Raw genomic sequence first — 20,682 nt, forward strand, 5'->3', positions numbered from 1 at the left:
GTTAATCACTACGAAAATATTAATAGACCGGAAAACCGTAATTGGAATATCGATCGTACGCAACGATTGTTTAATCGACTAGAATTATGCAGTCAGAATAATCGAACCCTTTTGAAGGAACCTCAGGCGAGCTGATAGTGACTGAATTTATTGGGATTGAATGCTTGATTAGCTGTTTCTGCTTCTAGTTGTGGAATATGCATACCTACCTCTCGGTGTCTTAATGCAATGCACTTACCTATTCAGTTTATTGAAGACGTTAATAACTATAACAAAGTACAAAGAGTCAAAGAAGGCGGCATTGAAGAATTGGCAAACATACTTATCTAACTGCTATTCCTTATTTAATCTGGAAGAAAAATTCGATAAAACATTTTTATGTTATAGAATCTGATAATTTGTGTAAATCTATTTTAAGTTAGCGTCATATTTTTTACGCATTTTGAGCACCAGAACTTAAAACAAGTCACACCGTAGGAGTGCCTAGTTAATCTGACGCAAAATTTTTATTCCTTCATAAAACAGTAACGACTACATATAACCGCTTATTGCACGATAAGCCGTACCAACGTAAGCGCAGTCAACGCCTAACATCAAGAAAGCTTATTAAAATGATAAAAATAACGTCAATAGTCATCATTATCAGTTACATAAGTGTTATCGAAAGCCAGATGGAACCGAAAGTCGTTGGCGGGAATACAGCATCTATAACAGACTTTCCCCATTCCGTCTTCATTGGAGTCAGTTGCATCGAAGAAGACAGTAGAAAGAAAGTCGGCTGGATCTGCGGTGCGTCTATCCTGAACGTGAAGGTGCTGTTAACAGCAGCACATTGTATGTACCGCTGTTCCCCTCAGAGCTTCATCGGCGTCTGCGTCGGTCATGCAGACAGGAAAGTTGGTTACAGCGCTAGTGTCCATAGCTTTATAGTTCACGAACTATACTCGAATCTGAGAGTCGATTACGATATTGGGTTGCTAAGATTGCGAACTCCATTGGAATTAAACAAAAAGGTGACTAAGGTAGCTCTTATGAGAGATCCACCCTACTATGAAAAAGCACAGATAGCTGGTTGGGGAATGCTCAATGTAAGTTTTTAAAAAACATAATTAATTAAAATTCATGATTCCCATTGGCTTTACTTTAATCAACTGTGTATCACCCCCAAATCACCATCACCACCTATTTATCATATTTATGCCTATCCTTTTTCTTAACTACGTTGGGGCGTGCTATTCTATAAACTGACACTCTCTCCTTTCACAACACCCTTGAAAAGGTTCCAGACTTTCGGGCTTCAGTCCACAACACGTAGCGTTGCTCGTTGTTGTTAGAAGTGACACGAAAGAGCCTAGCTCAAGGCAATAAAGTCTCAGCTCGCGACCATCTATTTATCTTCATCCATCAAGTCTGAACAGTGCATTTGGTCAGTAAAGCATGTTTTTAAATCCTTTTATATATTTATTAGGAATTTACCCAGGAGATGGGAACTAAACTAATGTTCATCGATCAATACGTGTGGAAATGGGACCGCTGTAAGGAAGTTATCACCAATCAGCCCAAAGGAACCATATGTGCAAGCAGTGGGGATCCTACCACCTACAGCAGTCGGTAAGACGTTTTTGAGAATATGCCTAGTATAGCTTAGTCAAAGTTAATACTTTTGCAGCCAAGCAGCTAATGCTGCCTTCAAAAATTCGTAATAACCTACGAGGATCTATTACTTATATTTACTTTGTATTTCTTGTAGTTACATCTTACTTGACTAGACTATTTAATTAAAGTTTCGGTTTGACACGAGTGTATTTTGCCGCGCGTTTTTTTATATATTACATATTTCGTATATTTTTCAATATTAGACATCTTATATTTTATTTTCGTTTTTGAAAGTTATATTACACAAGTTACACACGATGAAGACCTGACGTAGGTAAGTCTTTGTTTTTTTATTAATTTTTGACCCATGATCTACAACTCTTTCTTGCCAGCTTTATCCATCTCTCCTTTTTAGTACCTACTTGCTCGCTAGAACCCTGTATTTGACTTTCGTCCGACTCCAACCCGGGGTTTGGAGAGATCATCATATTTCGCAGATCCCCTTCAGTCACTGTACTCTGTATAAGTTCGCCAAAGACAAACGTCAAAAACCAAAAAACCTTTAACTTTACCCAAAAGCGAAATTACAGGTTCTTTTAGTTCATCAAAATAAAATGATCTAACTGACAGCAGCTATATTTTCATGCTATATTGAACCTAAAGTAGTTGGCAGAGAAAGGCACCCGTTACGCGTTTTCCCATTCCTCTTCTCTTACAGTTTTTGTAATTTGTGAGAAGGGAATGAATGGATGTGTGCTAGGTTCATAGTGAACGATCGCATGGGCTAGACGGCAGCACTATGCGTTGATGAACGACGTACGACGTACGACGAAGAAGTTTTTAATCTATAAGCACTTAAAACACTTATGGTCCGACTTAATGACTGCTTTATCGATAAGGCTGCACTTTCGGCATTGTACTCGTACATAACATAACGTTTAGTATTAATTAAATTTAGTAGAAAATATGCAAATTCTACACGTTTACATCCTAATAAGTTTACTGCTGAAAAATGTGTCCTTGTTAGCACCTTTAGTTGGAGGAAAATTTGCTCGCATAAGTAGATTTCCTCATTCCGCATTCTTGAGTATTTTTTGTGTAGACCCAGGCCTTGGTGAGAAAGTGCCCTGGGTCTGTGGAGCGTCTATTTTGAATGAGAGGATAACGTTGACGGCGGCCCATTGTTTGGATGGATGCGGAGCGGATGGTGACGTCACAGTCAGAGTGGGCCACGAAAACCAAGACGCAGGCCTTGCTTCCACCATAAATCGCTATTTCTTACACGAGTCCTACGACTACCAACGCACGGCGTATGATATAGCGCTGGTGAGATTAAAAACGGATTTGGTATTCAACCGTAAAGTTAGGCGCATAGCTCTGATGAGAAATCCGCCCTACAATAGAGTGGCTCGGATTACTGGATGGCGAGTGAGCAGCGTAAGTATGAAATGCACACTACAAACTTTTAGTCGGTCAACAGTTTGGCCAACCAAACTCATAAATCACACCCAATCTCGTAAATCAGTATGAACATGAGTGGCAGTACACGTATGACAAAGATCAGATATTTAGCCGGTAAACTTTGATTGAAAAATAAAAATATGTAGTTTAAAATAATACATTTCAGGCCAGTGAATTACGCTCCGCGAGTACGCTCCATTATTTCAGACAATATGTAATGAGGAGGCCTGACTGTAAAAGGCTAATCAGTACTATCCCGAGGGGCACCATCTGTGCTAACAGCTTCGACGGCGAAACTACTGTCACTCAGTAAGGAAAATGGCAAGTGTATATTTTAGAATAAAAGCTTTAAGGTAAGCCACCCAAACTTCATGGCGGTTGGCAACAAAATTCTGAGTACATGTGGCCCATACCCTTCCTCCACCTCCGCCACTCGCTATATATAAAGTTCGTTTCATTCGTAAAGCAGCGACGCGCGCTATGTTCCGTGATGACAAAAAGTTTGACGAGAATTAGGTGAGGTTCTCTCGCCGATTCTCAGATAGTAAAATGAGTTATCCTTTTCCTCCCTGATAGTTATAATAAAAACTTCGGAGAGTTCCTGGAGAGTATCCTGTGTTCTCTAACCATCTGAGCAGAATCGGACGGAATGAGGGGTTACAGAACCTATGAAACCATTCTTCTCTCTGACGTTAGCGTTCAGGAGAGTCGCCCTACCCAGCACTTTAAATGCCCAAAGACCAACCTAATTAGACTTAAATTATTCAACATTTTTTTAGTGCATCGCGTCATTTTACTCAGCCATTAAACCAAACTTTATTGGACCTATGGAAATTAATTACCAAATTAACCATTGATGATAGTCATACGAATCAGTTTCGTCAACCAAACAGGTAGTAGGTGTCGGTGCTATAGTAACACAATGTATTATTATACAATTATGCTGAATTTGATACTAGGTATCGAATGTGCCGTGGAAAAACTTATTGAAAAAGGTGAAAATGCAGCAATGAAAAATTTCCCGCATTCAGTTTTCTTGTTCGTGTCATGCAGTAGCGATGGTTACTGGATTTGCGGAGCATCCATCGTCAACGAGGGAGTGCTACTGACGGCGGCGCATTGCCTCTTCACTTGCGGCACACGTAATGTCATCAAAGCGTACGTTGGCAACAGAAAAATGGGTAAAGGAAAATCTAGGACCGTTCAAAATTTCTACCTCCATAAAAAATATGAAGATTTTTCGATCAGTAATGACATAGCACTCATGAAAGTAAAAAAGAAAATAATATTTGGAAAAAATGTTAAACGAGTTGCATTAATGAGGAAACGACCCAAAACTCGATTGGCACAGGTAGCAGGTTGGGGAATAATCGACGTAAGTATTTTTGAATCAAGTGAATAAAATATCAACTCAGTAGTATAATGTATAAAAGTGTAGCCCTTTGATGAAGGTAAATGGCATATAAATGTTTCAGGAAAAAACAAAAAAACCAGCGTTGAACCTTCAGTCTATCAAGATGCATATATTGAAGAGATCTGTCTGTCGAGAACGATTTTATTCGAGAATGCCGGAAGGCACCAATTGTGCTGACAGCGTGAATCCCAAATCTGCTATAACTGAGTAAGGAGAATAATTAAGCTTGTAGCACAAAATACATACTTACTATTTATGAAAATGACGTGGTAGTCGAGACCAGAAATATAAAACTGTTTAGGGCTAGCATCATTTTCATAAATATTCCAGCATGATTGTGCCGCCGCAGTAAACCATAAATGAAGCAAATTCAAATTAGACATATTAGCGCTATTTTGGCATACATTGTCACCCAACGTGGCAATGTATCTATTCTGGACTTTTGAGCACGACTCTTTCAACAGCTATGCCGTTGTGTATGAGTTTTAGATGCATAATTTAAAAGGCTTTATGTGTATAACTACGACATGCGTACTACTAAACATTCCCCATACTAATTAAGAGCTTCATTAAACTAAGGGAAGACTTAAAACTTTCATTTTTCAGGGTCTGCATTATTCGGTAAAATACTCTTCATCACAATATCACCGTTAAACACGGCATCTCAATTTTAACGTCAAATATTACCTTCCTTTTATCCGTTACATAACTTTATTTCTCCATAAAATCAAAGATTATTGTTTCTTAGATTTATTACCTTACTAACCATTGAGGTTAATTAACCTCATATGAATTAAGTTCGTCAACCCAATATGAAGGTATTTGTAGAAATTATGTTTTATTTTATCATAGTGCTGAATTTGATACAATTAATTGAATGTGCCATGGAACCATTTGTTGTAAATGGTCAAGACGCATATATGAAGCAATTCCCGTATTCTGCTTATATGTTCATGACGTGCTTACCAACGAATAGTTACTGGAGTTGCGGATCATCTATTCTGAACCAGAAAATCGTAATGACGGCAGCGCATTGCCTGGCTACCTGCACAGACCGCCCTCGTACCATCAAAGTGTTCGTCGGACACAGAGCAAAAGCTAGAGGGGCGTCTTCAACAGTGGTTAATTATTATCTCCACGAGAACTATCGTGCCGAAGTAAGCAACTTTGACATTGCACTAGCAAGGCTCAAAACCGACATGCAACTAGGAGAGTTTGTTAAACGTGTTGCTTTATTGAGGCGACTCCCTCACGATAAAGTTGGGCAAATAGCAGGTTGGGGACTAATTGATGTAAGTACTTTTAAAATCAAAAACATAATATAGCTATAGTAAAATCGAGCTAATTAAACACTGAATATTCCAGGAACAAACACCACTATTGGCAAAGACCCTTCAATATACCAAACAACTTATAATAGAGAGAACTGCATGTCAAAAACAACTAAAAAATATACCGCGAGGCGCCTTTTGTGGTGACAGCATTAACGGATATTCTTTTGCATCTGGGTAAGAAGATTGGCATTCCGGCATTTGGGGATACTATAATAACTTTGAGGTGTGTGAAGCGTGTAAAGCAAAGTTCACATGCAACTTGTCTGGGGGGGGGAGGGGTTCTGTTATACGTCAGATAGTATCACCTGGAATCGTAACAGTGACAAGACTACGTAGTATACGACGAGGTTTCCATGGTATAACACCACCAATATTTAGTTCCAATTTTTGCCTTTTGCGTACGCTAGCTAACGGGCTAGTTTTAACTATTTACATGAGGAACCTTATTATGAACTAACCATTACAATCCAGGCCTGTTTAGAAGCAAAAGTCTTAGGAGTAAAAACAATAAAAAGCTCATTTCTTTTAATTTGAAAATAGCATAAACCGCTTTATGGCCATAAAAAATAGTTATTTTTGAATTAATGTTCGAATGAGAAGATTACGTGTACATGTGACTGTTCACTGACTTCTTGGACGTCAATGGGGTGGCTGAACATTATGTATTATCTCGCTGCGTTCAGTTTATTACGGTTTATTGCATGTGACAAGAATGCACTGATAGTAGAAGGAAATCTCGCGAAGATACAAGACTTTCCACACTCTGTCTTTACGAATATGCGATGTAAAAAAGAGAACGATACAAGGTATCTTTGTGGCGCTTCTATCGTGAATGACAGGGTGGTTATGACAGCTGCCCACTGCTTGGCTGGTTGTGGATCTGGATCTAAGCTTCATATCTTCGTGGGGAAAAGTACTCGTGGCGGTCAAAGGGCTTCGGTGAGAAGATACTTTATTCATAAACATTATCGACGTTTGCCAATAATTAATGATATTGCACTGATGAAGCTTAAGACTTCACTTAGTTTTGGTAATAAAGTGAAAAGAGTAGCCTTGATGGCGAATCCGCCTTATCATGAGAAGGCGAGAGTAGCGGGATGGGGAATGATTAATGTGAGTATTTATCATAATTCTTAAGTGTTTCAAAGTGTGGTAAACCTTATTTTTATTTGAAAAAAAAAAACAACAGATTATCTTTTGTGAGATTCATTGGCAAAAATATTTGCATTTAACATTGTCATCCAGTTTGAGTTTGGGGCACTATTGTTAGTTGAATTGCTAAAAAGGATATTCCTAATCGGAAAAAACCTGCAGATTCAATCATCTTGACTATTTCAGGAGTTCACAAAGGAAAGATCTCCGTATCTCCATTATGTTGATCAATATGTGCGACCAGCTGAAGAATGTAGGAAAATATTGAAGAGAAACAATGAAGGTACCATTTGTGCCAGAAGCTTAAATGAAAGTTCTTATGCTAGCAAGTAAGACAAGAACAATTCATGTGTTTCATATTTTAATTATATATTTATTTTTGAAGTAGTGCCCATAAGAAGATTGGTATTCCGGCATTTGGGGATACTATTATAACTTTGAGGTGTGTGAAGCGTGTAAAGCAAAGTTCACATGCAACTTGTCTGGGGGGGGGTTTCTGTTATACGTCAGATAGTATCACCTGGAATCGTAACAGTGACGAGACTACGTAGTATACGACGAGGTTTCCATGGTATAGGGTCAAACACCACCAATATTTAGTTCCAATTTTTGCCTTTTGCGTACGCTAGCTAACGGGCTAGTTTTAACTATTTACATGAGGAACCTTATTATGAACTAACCATTACAATCCAGGCCTGTTTAGAAGCAAAAGTCTTAGGAGTAAAAACTATAAAAAGCTAATTTCTTTTAATTTGAAAACAGCATAAACCGCTTTATGGCCATTAAAAAAGTTATTTTTGAATTAATGTTCGAATGAGAAGATTACGTATATAAGATTACGTGTATATGTGACTGTTCACTGACTTCTTGGACGTCAATCGGGTGGCTGAACATTATGTTTTATCTCGCTGCGTTCAGTTTATTAGGGTTTATTGCATGTGACAAGGATGCAATGATAGTAGAAGGATTGCTCGCGAAGATACAAGACTTTCCACACTCTGTCTTTACGAATATGCGATGTAAAAAAGAGAACGATACAAGTAGGTATCTCTGTGGCGCTTCTATCGTGAATGACAGGGTGGTTATGACAGCTGCCCACTGCTTGGCTGGTTGTGGATCTGGATCTAAGATTCATATCTTCGTGGGGAAAAGTACTCGTGGCGGTCAAAAGGCTTCGGTGAAAAGATACTTTGTTCATAAACATTATCGACGTTTGCCAATAATTAATGATATTGCACTGATGAAGCTTAAGACTTCACTTAATTTTGGTAATAAAGTGAAAAGAGTAGCCTTAATGGCGAATCCTCCTTATCATGAGAAGGCGAGAGTAGCGGGATGGGGACTAAATAATGTGAGTATTTTTGTTTCAAAGTGTTGTAAACCTTTTTTAATTTGAAAATAAGTAGAGGTATAAACTAAAAGAATTTGAACTACAGATTATCTTTTGTGAGATCCATTGGCAAAAATATTTGCATTTTTTTTGTCCATTAATTATAAATAGTATTTATAGCAATAATTTTGTCATCCAGTTTGAGTTTGGGGTGCTATTGTTAGTTGAATTGCTAAAAAGGATATTCCTAATCGGAAAAAACCTGCAGATTCAATCATCTTGACTATTTCAGGAGTTCACGAAGGAAAGATCTCCGTATCTCCATTATGTTGATCAATATGTGCAACCAGCTGAAGAATGTAGGAAAATATTGAAGAGAAACAATGAAGGTACCATTTGTGCCAGAAGCTTAAATGAAAGTTCTTATGCTAGCAAGTAAGACAAGAACAATTTATGTGTTTCATATTTTAATTATATATTTATTTTTGAAGTAGTGCCCATACAATTGCAGTAGTGTTTGTCTATGGGAAATATCATTTTTTTTGTACATTTCTAACATCCAGAAATGTCCGTGGTAAGTTCTGTCAAAATTGTGCAAAAATAATATAAAACGAGTTATGATATGTAGACCTACACAATAATTGTAGATATATAAAACAAAACTCATAGCATATTATAGTATATAGTTTATAAAATACACCTTTTTGTTTTGGGATGTAGAAACATTCTCCCATACAAATAGTAATGTCCTCGAAGACCTGTGCGTCACAAAAAAAGCGTTTGGTTTTTTGCGTTCTACATATCTAAATAATTGAAACTGAAAATGAACTTTAGTGTTGTTCATTTACGTAGATCCAGTATCAATTATTAAAAATAATAAAGAAATATAAAGATAACTTCAAATCAAATATAAATATAACAAACAACTTATAAAAGAGAGAACTGCATGTCAAAAACAACTAATAAATATACCGCGAGGCGCCTTTTGTGGTGACAGCATTAACGGATATTCTTTTGCATCTGGATAAGAAGATTGGCATTCCGGCATTTGGGGATACTATTATAACTTTGAGGTGTGTGAAGCGTGTAAAGCAAAGTTCACATGCAACTTGTCTGGGGTGTGGGTTTCTGTTATACGTCAGATAGTATCACGTGGAATCGTAACAGTGACGAGACTACGTAGAATACGACGAGGTTTCCATGGTATAGGGTCAAACACCACCAATATTTAGTTCCAATTTTTGCCTTTTGCGTACGCTAGCTAACGGGCTAGTTTTAACTATTTACATGAGGAACCTTATTATGAACTAACCATTACAATCCAGGCCTGTTTAGAAGCAAAAGTCTTAGGAGTAAAAACAATAAAAAGCTCATTTCTTTTAATTTGAAAATAGCATAAACCGCTTTATGGCCATTAAAAAAAGTTATTTTTGAATTAATGTTCGAATGAGAAGATTACGTACATATATAAGATTACGTGTATATGTGACTGTTCACTGACTTCTTGGACGTCAATCGGGTGGCTGAACATTATGTATTTTCTCGCTGCGTTCAGTTTATTAGGGTTTATTGCATGTGACAAGAATGCACTGATAGTAGAAGGAAATCTCGCGAAGATAAAAGACTTTCCACACTCTGTCTATACGAGTATTCAATGTAAAACAAAGAGAGATACAAGTAAGTATCTTTGTGGCGCTTCCGTCGTGAATGACAGGGTAGTTTTGAGCGTTTAGTTTTGAGTTTTTAAAGAGCTACGGTGAAAAAATACTTTACTCATAAACATTATCGACATTTGACAATAATTAATGATATTGCACTGATGAAGCTTAAGACTTCACTTAAGTTTGGAAAGAAAGTGAAAAGAGTAGCCTTGATGACAAATCCGCCTTATCATGAGAAGGCGAGAGTAGCGGGATGGGGACTAAATAATGTGAGTATTTTTGTTTCAAAGTGTTGTAAACCTTTTTTATTTGAAAATAAGTAGAGGTAGGTATAAACTAAAAGAATTTGAACTACAGATTATCTTTTGTGAGATCCATTGGCAAAAATATTTGCATTTTTTTTTGTCCATTAATTACAAATTTTATTTATAGCAATAATTTTGTCATCCAGTTTAAGTTTGGGGTGCTATTGTTAGTTGAATTGCTAAAAAGGATATTCCTAATCGAAAAAAACCTGCAGATTCAATCATCTTGACTATTTCAGGAGTTCACGAAGTATATGTCTCCGTATCTCCATTATGTTGATCAATATGTGCAACCAGCTAAGGAATGTAGAAAAATATTGAAGAATATGAATGAAGGTACCATTTGTGCCAGAAGCTTAATTGAAAGTTCTTATGCTAGCAAGTAAGACAAGAACAATTCATGTTCACATATTTTAATTACATATTTATTTTTGAAGTAGTGCCCATAAGAAGATTGGTATTCCGGCATTTGGGGATGCTATTATAACTTTGAGGTGTGTGAAGCGTGTAAAGCAAAGTTCACATGCAACTTGTCTGGGGGTGGGGGGTTTCTGTTATACGTCAGATAGTACCACCTGGAATTGTAACAGTGACGAGACTACGTAGAATACGACGAGGTTTCCATGGTATAGGGTCAAACACCACCAATATTTAGTTCCAATTTTTGCCTTTTGCGTACGCTAGCTAACGGGCTAGTTTTAACTATTTACATGAGGAACCTTATTATGAACTAACCATTACAATCCAGGCCTGTTTAGAAGCAAAAGTCTTAGGAGTAAAAACAATAAAAAGCTCATTTCTTTTAATTTGAAAATAGCATAAACCGCTTTATGGCCATTAAAAAAAGTTATTTTTGAATTAATGTTCGAATGAGAAGATTACGTACATATATAAGATTACGTGTATATGTGACTGTTCACTGACTTCTTGGACGTCAATCGGGTGGCTGAATATTATGTTTTATCTCGCTGCATTCAGTTTATTAGGGTTTATTGCATGTGACAAGAATGCACTGATAGTAGAAGGAAATCTCGCGAAGATACAAGACTTTCCACACTCTGTCTATACGAGTATTCAATGTAAAACAAAGAGAGTTACAAGTAAGTATCTTTGTGGCGCTTCCGTCGTGAATGACAGGGTAGTTTTGACAGCTGCCCACTGCTTGGCTCGTTGTAGATCTGGATCTAAGATTCATATGTTCGTGGGGAAAAATACTCGTGGCGGTCAAAGGGCTACGGTGAAAAGATACTTGATTCATAAACATTATCGACGTTTGCCAATAATTAATGATATTGCACTGATGAAGCTTAAGACTTCACTTAAGTTTGGAAAGAAAGTGAAAAGAGTAGCCTTGATGGCGAATCCGCCTTATCGTGAGAAGGCGAGAGTAGCGGGATGGGGAATGATTAATGTGAGTATTTTTCATAATTCTTAAAAGTGTTTCAAAGTGTTGTAAACCTTTTTTTTATTTGAAAAAAAAAACAACAGATTATCTTTTGTGAGATCCATTGGCAAAAATATTTGCATTTAACATTGTCATCCAGTTTGAGTTTGGGGTGCTATTGTTAGTTGAATTGCTAAAAAGGATATTCCTAATCGGAAAAAACCTGCAGATTCAATCATCTTGACTATTTCAGGAGTTCACAAAGAAAAGATCTCCGTATCTCCATTATGTTGATCAATATGTGCAACCAGCTAAAGAATGTAGGAAAATATTGAAGAATATGAATGAAGGTACCATTTGTGCCAGAAGCTTAATTGAAAGTTCTTATGCTAGCAAGTAAGACAAGAACAATTCATGTGTTTCATATTTTAATTATATATTTATTTTTGAAGTAGTGTCCATACAATTGCAGTAGTGTTTGTCTATGTGATTGTCAGAACCACATGCATTTATTTGTGTGGCTGAGTAGACCAATAACAGGATTGCAACCTGTATGTAAATAACCTATTAGTAATTAAAAAAAAGGTTTTTTTTTCTAAACTGAACGTCTGAACGTAAAGCTTGTTTCTGCTTAAATACATTCAACTTTTTACTTTTTATTTATTCGACTTGGTCTGCCAGCCCCTTTGCGAGTATGTCGATTCACAGAGTGCACGTGTGTAAGCTTCCACGCGATTTCATAAAAACAATTTGAAAATGTCTTTCGTGCGGTGCGTTCTTCTAATTTCAAAAAAATAAACCACTTTATGAGCATTCAAAGAAGTAATTCTTGAATGCTAAGATTACGTGTAGTGATATGAGTGTTCACTGACTTCTTGGACGTCAATTGGATAGCTGAAGATTATGTATTATCTCGCTGCGTTCAGTTTGTTAGGGTTTATTGCATGTGAGAAGAAGCCCATGATGGTCCAAGGAAATATCGCGAAGATTGACGACTTTCCACATTCTGTCTATGTGGCTGTTGGTGTTGCTTCCATCGTGAACGATAGAGTAGTTATGTCAGCTGCCCACTGCTTGGCTGATTGTGGACCTGCATCTAAGTTTCATATCTCCGTAGGGAAAAATACTCGTGGTGGTCAAATTTCTAGTGTTAATAGATATATTCTACATGGAAATTACGATGATGAGGAAGTTAGCAATGATATTGCACTGTTGAAGCTTAAAAATTCACTTAATTTTGGTAATAAAGTGAAAAGAGTAGCCTTGATGGCGAATCCGCCTTATCGTGAGAAGGCGACAGTAGCGGGATGGGGAATGATAAATGTGAGTATTTTTCATAATTCTTAAAGTCGGCAATACACGGACCGCTTGAAGCAGTCAGAGGTGACAGCTTCAAGCTGTGGACCGCAAGAATCAGTTGCAACTGCTCGAGCGGCTCGTGTATGTACCTATGTGCGTCCATAGAAATCTGCAGTATAATGTGCAGCTGACAGATTGAAGCTGTTGCCCCTGACTGCTTCATGCGGTCCGTGTATTGCCGGCCTTCAAGGGTTTTAATACACGCATTTTGTTGTGTTGTAAATACTTTTTTTATTTGAAAAATGGAGGAATAAATAATTCTTAAAACAGTTTATTTGTGTTGGCTATTGCAGGAAATAACACCAGAAGAATCTCCATATCTTCATTATGTTGATCAATACGTTCTATCGGCTAAGAAATGTATGAAAAGGTTTCCAGAGGCCGTTGAACTGCAAATTTGCAGGTGAAATGCAGTCCGTCTGTCTAGAGCCTTAGTCTCAGCCAACCCTTTTACGAGTATTTCTTATAATACACTTTCACATAGTGCACGTGTACGAACTTCCACGCGATTTCATAAAAACAATATTAAAATTTCATTCGTGCGGTGCGTTCTTCTAATTTGAAAATAGCATAAACCACTTTATGAGTATTCAAAGAAGTAATTTTTGAGTAAATTAACGAATGCTAAGATTACGTATAGTTATATGAGTGTTCACTGACTTCTTGGACGTCAATTGAATGGCTGAACATAATGTATTATCTCGCTGTGTTCAGTCTATTAGGGTTTATTGCATGTGAGGATCCACTGGTGGTCGATGGAGATATCGCGTGGATAGAAGACTTTCCACATTCTGTCTATATGGCTGCTGAGTGTAGACAAAGCCACGGTTCAAATGCACCTTATCTTTGTGGCGCTTCCATCGTGAATGAAAAGGTAGTTATGTCAGCTGCCCATTGCTTGGCTGATTGTACATCTGGATCTAAGGTTTATATCTCCGTGGGGAAAAATACCCGTGGAGGTCAAAAGTCTTCGCTAAAAAGACTAGTTATACATGAACATTACAATGTTGAGGAAGTAAGCAATGATATCGCACTGGGAAAGCTTACGACTTCACTTAATTTTGGTAATAAAGTGAAAAGAGTAGCCTTGATGGCGAATCCTCCTTATCATGAGAAGGCGACAGTAGCGGGATGGGGATTGATAGATGTGAGTATTTTTCAGCATTCTTAAAAGTGTTTTAAATACACGCATTACAAAAAGGATACTTAGGTTTTGGTTGTGTTGTAAATACTTTTTTTATGTGAAAAAAATATAGAAATAAAGAATTTAAAATACTGATTATCTTATATGAGAATCATAGCCAAAAATATTTGCGGTAAATATTGATAGACTGAATTAATAAATGTAATGTCCTTGATCAGTCAGAGATGTTCAGGTTTATTCATGTTGGTTAATCCAGGAAATAATACCAGAAACATCTCCGTTTCTTCGTTATATCGACCAATATGTGCTGCCGGCTACGGAATGTTTGGAAAGGTTGGGGAAGTTCAGCAGATGTGGTACCCTTTGTGCCCAAAGCAAAAATGAAAATTCTTATGCGAGCGGGTAAGCCAAGAATAATTCCTATATAGTTATACATTTTAATGAAAGTTTTATAACAGTGTCCACACAAGTAAGTGTTGTAGTGTTTGTGATGATTGCCAGAACCACATGCATTTATTTTTATCCCTGGATATACCCATTTAGCAAAATGGCATTTTTTACCTCATCTGTCCCAGGTGAAACGCAAGTCATCTTGGGTTAGAGCAACCTATGAGTTTAACTGAAATTCAATCTGTCTTTATTGAATTTGACCACAATGTTTTATAACAATTTAGACTTATAATATGCTTATTTATATGTACATACATGTATGATATGGACTGGTTTAACTTTCAGATGCGTATATTTCGGTCGTCATGTTATTTTTTTAATAATGTAGTGGTAGGTGTAAGTGTACATTTATCTGCGGTTCGTTGATTATTTTTTTACAAGTTTTCATTTAACTTGCAATGTAGGTATGTATTTAACCGCTACATACGTACGGGTGAAATCTATTAACGCAATTTTGGAAGACAACCTGGAATTTTGCTTACACCTTTATTTTGGAAGACTATACATAATTAACTCTGTGTCGCCATTTTAAATCCAACATGGCGACGAACCCAATATTTTATTTTTATGCATTTGTTTGTGTTGATAAGTAAATCGAACAATTTTAATTACTACCTAAATATGCAAGCTTTAGGTATATCATTATTTGACAGTAAAACCATTTGTTAATATTTAATTTACTTCTTTGAGAGCATTTAAATAGAAGGTTGTTTTTACTTAAATGCACTGAACATTTTATTCATAATTTATTATTTACTTTTTATCATCCGATTTCGTCTCAGCAAGTCCTTCTACGAGTATTTCGATTTACTGAATTTGTTCGTGCGATACGTTCCATTTCCGTTGGTGTGGTGTTCACCATAAAAAACTCATTTTCTGTAATTTGAAAATAGCAGAAACCATTTTATGGCCATTAAAAAGAGCAATTTTTGAATTAATGTTCGAATGAGTAGATTACGTATGCTGATACGAGTGTTCACTGACTTCTTGGTCGTCAATCGGATAGTTGAACATTATGTATTATCTCGCTGCGTTCAGTTTTTTGGGGTTTATATCATGTGAGGACCAGCCTTTGATAGTCCAAGGAAATTTCGCGAGGATAGAAGATTTTCCACACTCTGTCTATATGGAGGTTGGGTGTAAACAAAGGCGCGGTTCAATGACATATTATCTTTGTGGCGCTTCCATTTTGAATGAAAAGATAGTTATGTCAGCTGCCCATTGCTTGGCTGAATGTATGATACCTGGAACTAGGATTCATATCTCCGTGGGGAAAAATACAGATGGAGGTCAAATGACTACGCTAAGAGGACTTATGATACATGAATATTACGTCGACATTGGCGTGGGATTAGGCAATGATATCGCACTGGCAAGGCTTAACACTGCCCTTAAGTTTGGTAATAAAGTGAAAAGAGTAGCCTTGATGGCGAATCCGCCTTATCATGAGAAGGCGAGAGTAGCGGGATGGGGAATAATTAATGTGAGTATTGTTATATAGAAATTTTTAATTAATGTGTTGCCTAAAAATGTATGTACTAAAATTAGATTATAAGCTGTTTATGTCTTTACTAACAATAATGGATTGTATTATCTGAATAAAAATTGATTGATTATATATTTTCGTAATTCTTAAAAGTGTTACAGAGGTTTTAGTTGTGTTGTAAACATTTTTCTTATTTTAAAAGTATAGGTATGAAGAATTTAAACAAAAGATTATCTTATGTGAGAACCATTGCCAAAAATATTTGCTCTTAATATTGACATACCGTATAGTAGTCTGTCACTTGAATTAATAAATGTAATGTCCTTGATCGGTCAAAGATGTTCAGGATTATTCATGTTGGTTAATCCAGGAAATAATACCAGACACATCTCCGTTTCTTCATTATATCGACCAATATGTGCTGCCGGCTACGGAATGTGTGAGAAGGATGGGGAAGTTCAGCAAACCTGGTACCCTTTGTGCCCAAAACAGAAATTTTAATTCTTATGCTAGCAGGTAACATATTAAGTTTAATTCCTTTCATAATATATATGTAGTTAGATATTTTAATAACCTTTTTTTTTGTTTGGTTATTTTTCACAAGGTTTTATTTAACTTGCAATGTATGTAGGTATGAAGTACGGGTGAAATCTTGCAACGCAGTTTTGAAGCAAATATCTTTTAACAGATTGAGCTTGAATTTTGTGTACATCTTCAGTTTGGATGACAATGCATAATTAACTCTGTGTAGCTATTCTAAATCCAATATGGCTACATACCCAAGATGGCCAAGATGATTTTTGATTTTTATGCGAAATTTGTTTCGTGCGGTGCGTTTACCAGAAGCACATTTTTTTTCTAATTTAAAATAGCATAAACCACTTTTTGACTAAAAGTTGTTTTTGAATCAATGTTCGAATTAATAGATTACTTATGGTAATATGAGTTTTCATCGGCTAGCTGAACATTATCTATTATCTCGCTGTGTTCAGTTTATTTGGGATTATTGCATGTGCATATAAATAGTTTATGGAAATATCGTTAGGATTGAAGACTTTCACATTCTGCCGTAATGGGTATACTGTGTAAATTTAAGCAGGGTGAACTATAGTTTATTTCAGTTTCCATCGTAAATGATCGGTTAGCCACGTCAGCTGCGCATTCAGCACACTGCTTGGCTGACTGTAGATCTGGATCCAAGGCATTTATCTCCGCGGATAAAATGTATTCGGTCAAACGTCGTCGTTTTAACATTCGAAGTGTTCCATGTTGTATGTGCATATGCACAAGTACATATGCGGAATGTACGAAAATGTTCGGGATGATGTCTAAAAACTTGTGCTAGCATGTGAAATAAGAACAAATCCTTAGTGATGTATTTTTTTTATAAAAGATTTTTTTTTTATGTATTTTAAAGTACATGCTTATTTTTTTCCTACGACGTGGACAGGATTTAACTTTTAAATGCGTCCATTTCGGCAGTCATTTTATTTTTTGTACCACGTATTGTAATTGTACAATACTCATTTTCTGCGGTGCATTTTACGCTCTTTAAAACCAATGCGACACGTGCTGTTTTAAAATAATATTATTTTAAACTCTTACCTATTGTTAATTCATATCATAATTACAGCATCCATGTAATTGAATCGAACTTTATTGAATTGTAATTAAAAATCTGTTTTTTTTTTTGTTGTTTTATTAACACCTTTTATCTTTTTTTGATTGAATCGCGTGTCTATGTTGTCTAACACATCGACCAACTGCAGCCAAGCAAAAATAGCCCTTAACATGTTCTGTTTTCATTTTCCACAGGGGTGACTCTGGCAGCGCTCTGGTGGTTCGTGGCTACATCCAGATTGGGATAGTCTCCTACAAGGTCCCTAAGATCAGCAGAAGCCTCGTAGTCTACACTGATACCGGGTACTTCTACGACTGGATAACTCATAACACGAAAAGACTTTACTGTGCTTAGATTTATTGTAATAAATAAATAGGTTTCTTTATGTACTTTCGGTTTTGTCAAAATTGTCCATCACCTATGAACTATGTTGGGGTTAGCTTCCAGTTTAACTGGATGTTGCCGAATATGTGTTTTACATGGAGCGACTGCCTATAAGACCTCCTCAACCGAGTTATCTGAACCAGCTAATAGTCTTAGCTAGGAGTCTCAGCTAGTACTGGTTGTCAGACTGTCTGGCTAAGTAACTTGATGCTTGATGGCGGTTTACTAGTGTCCATATCTGATAACACAAACGATCCTGACAAGTCTAGTGAATATTCCTGCCCCAATTCCCGAGCTGACTTACCCGTAGCGATTCTGCAGAAAAATGGACCAGGGTCTAGGGTGATATTAAATTATTTCTTGGGAGATTAGCGGTAGCATCTGTGAAGCTAAAAATATCCTGAAAATACGCATGTCCGGCGTGGTGAATGAGAGACAGTTTCGAATCTTCCTAGGCTTGGAGAGGCCCTCAGTGGACGTCTTTCGGCTGTAACGAGGAATATTTTAGTATGTTTGGCGTATTTAAAATTTGCCAAATCTGAATTGTTCATTTCTTAACTTCGCTAGAGTAACGGATATATTTTTGAAACACTTCATACAGAAGGCTAAATAATATAAAACATTAGTAATATCTTCACGATTCACACACGTGGCCATAAACAAAGGAACAGCTGCTTGACAGCCATAAAGTCATGCTCGGCATTTAAAATGTTCTCACCTACAAGATATTAGATACCCTTCGGAACTTGCAGTACCTATATCAATTTTTATTCGCCTTTAAAAGTATTGGAAGTACTAGGAGCCTGGGGCCCTGTAACAGTCGATCGATCACACGACTAAGAAAAGCTGTCTCGTTCGGACGGAAGATGGGTGACCATCTGCGTCAAAAAGAATTTCTCCATGTTTCGACACTGGCTGTCATTTGTATATCTTTGGCAGTTGTTACAAGAAGTCAGAAAGCAAAAAGTGACAACCTGTCCTACCAAGGGGTAGGTATAGGGTTGCCCAGGTAGCTGGGTTGAGGAGTTCATTTCGATGAAAATATTTTACTATTGACGAGGAGCTTGTTATTCCGAAGAAGGTATAAACTTTACTATCGCCAAAGAAAATTCGCTCAGTAGTACTTGAATGAAAGCAAATACCTTTGGGTACCCAAATACCCAAGGGTAGCAAATACCTTTTAAATGTAAGGGTGATTGGTGAACCTGTATCACACGGTTAGAGCCATTTCACAAAAAGAATATTAGGTAGGTAGTCATAGTAACACAGTATAGCCTACATTAACAGTGTATCGAACAGGAAGACTGGTAGGAAATGCTAATAGTGCAGATAAGAGGCCGCGGGTGCCACGGAAGTGACGTCACGCAGGTGTCTGCACTGCCGATGGAGTAATTAGTGCGTGTAGCTTTGTGGGAGGTAGTTAGCTATCTGTGTTGCTATTCAGGTTTACGAGTGTCAACTGTTTTGAAATGAGTAGCATGTTTTTGGATCACAATCTTAATGATTACCTACGAGGTACGAAGTTATAACAAAGTCAAAATCATTTATTGAAAGTAGGCACATTTTGTCGTCAATATTTAGAGGTAAAAAGCTCCCGCAAAAAGACTCGCCACTTCCCAGTGTTATACACTAGAAGTACTCCTGTATATTTACTTTCATCATAGATATACATATTGCCTACGGGATTATTTGAATGAGTTACACTACTTTGAAATGAGTGCCCTGGTACACAAGGAATATCTGTGGGTCTTACGCAGTTAAGAGTCTAACCCTTTTGCTGCACCTCTCAGCCCTCTACCAAATATACCTGCTCCGTTCCGTCGTGGGCAAAAAAAACAGTTTTACCTACATCCTACATTTTGCCCAGTTCTCAGAAACAAATAATTTCTAATTGCAATCTCATCTATTTGGTTTCAAGACCACACACCATCTGGTCAGGGACCACCCACTCAACAGATAGTCAGTCTATCTAGACTTAATGTTAAGTCTGACTGGAATTCTGCCTAACGGTTGCGGTGCAGTAGTAACCCGGTTATGAATCAACAGTTTTATCAATGTAACGTGTACAATTTTATTTACAATAAAGTAATCAAAGGAAGCGAGCAAGCTGCAATTGCAGAATGACAAGACGTTTCTGATTAAATTGAAAATCAATTTGTAATTTTTCGAGCACAAAAGTCTTATTTAAAGGAGTAGAGATTGCAGCGAGTATTTTCGAAACGGTTACTTAGTATATGTTTGTTTTATTAGCCGTCTAGCCTAGAAAATGCGGCGGTAATTAAACATACCTAATTGTTTATTTCATTAAAACTTTCTATGAATAAATATTTATTTACAAAAGAGTTATTATAGTAAGCATATTCCAAGAACGGATTGATCAAGCACGCACAGATTAACTGATTAAAAAAATAAGAGATTTCACACAGATTTCAAAAGAAAATTGATGGAAGGAAAGCGTCTTTTTTTCGGCACTCAGTCTTTTAATATTCCTTCTAGCTCTATAGTTATTAAACAAAACATCCTGAACAAACATCATATGAATCATTCACGTTCAGTACAGTTGCACAGAAAAGTGAAAGAATCGAACGTGGTTCCGGTTAC

At 36.8% G+C, this 20,682-nt stretch overlaps 1 protein-coding gene across 3 annotated transcripts; it reads left to right on the top strand.

Annotated features, from left to right (window-relative positions):
- The first annotated feature begins 575 nt into the window (after positions 1-575).
- LOC110378757 (hypodermin-B) lies at positions 576-18,076 on the top strand. 3 transcript variants are annotated; one of them, XM_049835861.2, is made up of 3 exons: positions 576-1,088; positions 1,469-1,611; positions 17,892-18,076. In XM_049835861.2, the coding sequence occupies exons 1-3, from the start codon at positions 612-614 to the stop codon at positions 18,049-18,051; spliced, it is 780 nt and encodes a 259-aa protein (XP_049691818.2). In that variant the 5' UTR covers positions 576-611; the 3' UTR covers positions 18,052-18,076. The 3 variants fall into 3 exon arrangements, with proteins under 3 accessions (XP_049691818.2, XP_049691820.2, XP_049691819.2); XM_049835863.2 differs by lacking the exons at positions 576-1,088; positions 1,469-1,611 and adding exons at positions 3,939-4,432; positions 4,533-4,678; XM_049835862.2 differs by lacking the exons at positions 576-1,088; positions 1,469-1,611 and adding exons at positions 15,433-16,073; positions 16,447-16,592.
- Positions 18,077-20,682: the final 2,606 nt, after the last annotated feature.

The sequence above is a fragment of the Helicoverpa armigera genome, chromosome 6, assembly GCF_030705265.1.
Source record: "Helicoverpa armigera isolate CAAS_96S chromosome 6, ASM3070526v1, whole genome shotgun sequence".
Classification (NCBI taxonomy): domain Eukaryota; kingdom Metazoa; phylum Arthropoda; class Insecta; order Lepidoptera; family Noctuidae; genus Helicoverpa; species Helicoverpa armigera.

Excerpts from the sequence above, each read along its gene's own strand:
- LOC110378757 (XM_049835861.2), top strand. The coding sequence starts at position 612 with ATGATAAAAATAACGTCAATAGTCATCATTATCAGTTACATAAGTGTT. Across the intron at positions 1,089-1,468 it reads CTGGTTGGGGAATGCTCAAT|GAATTTACCCAGGAGATGGG; the intron begins GTAAGTTTTTAA and ends TATATTTATTAG. Across the intron at positions 1,612-17,891 it reads CCTACCACCTACAGCAGTCG|GGGTGACTCTGGCAGCGCTC; the intron begins GTAAGACGTTTT and ends CATTTTCCACAG.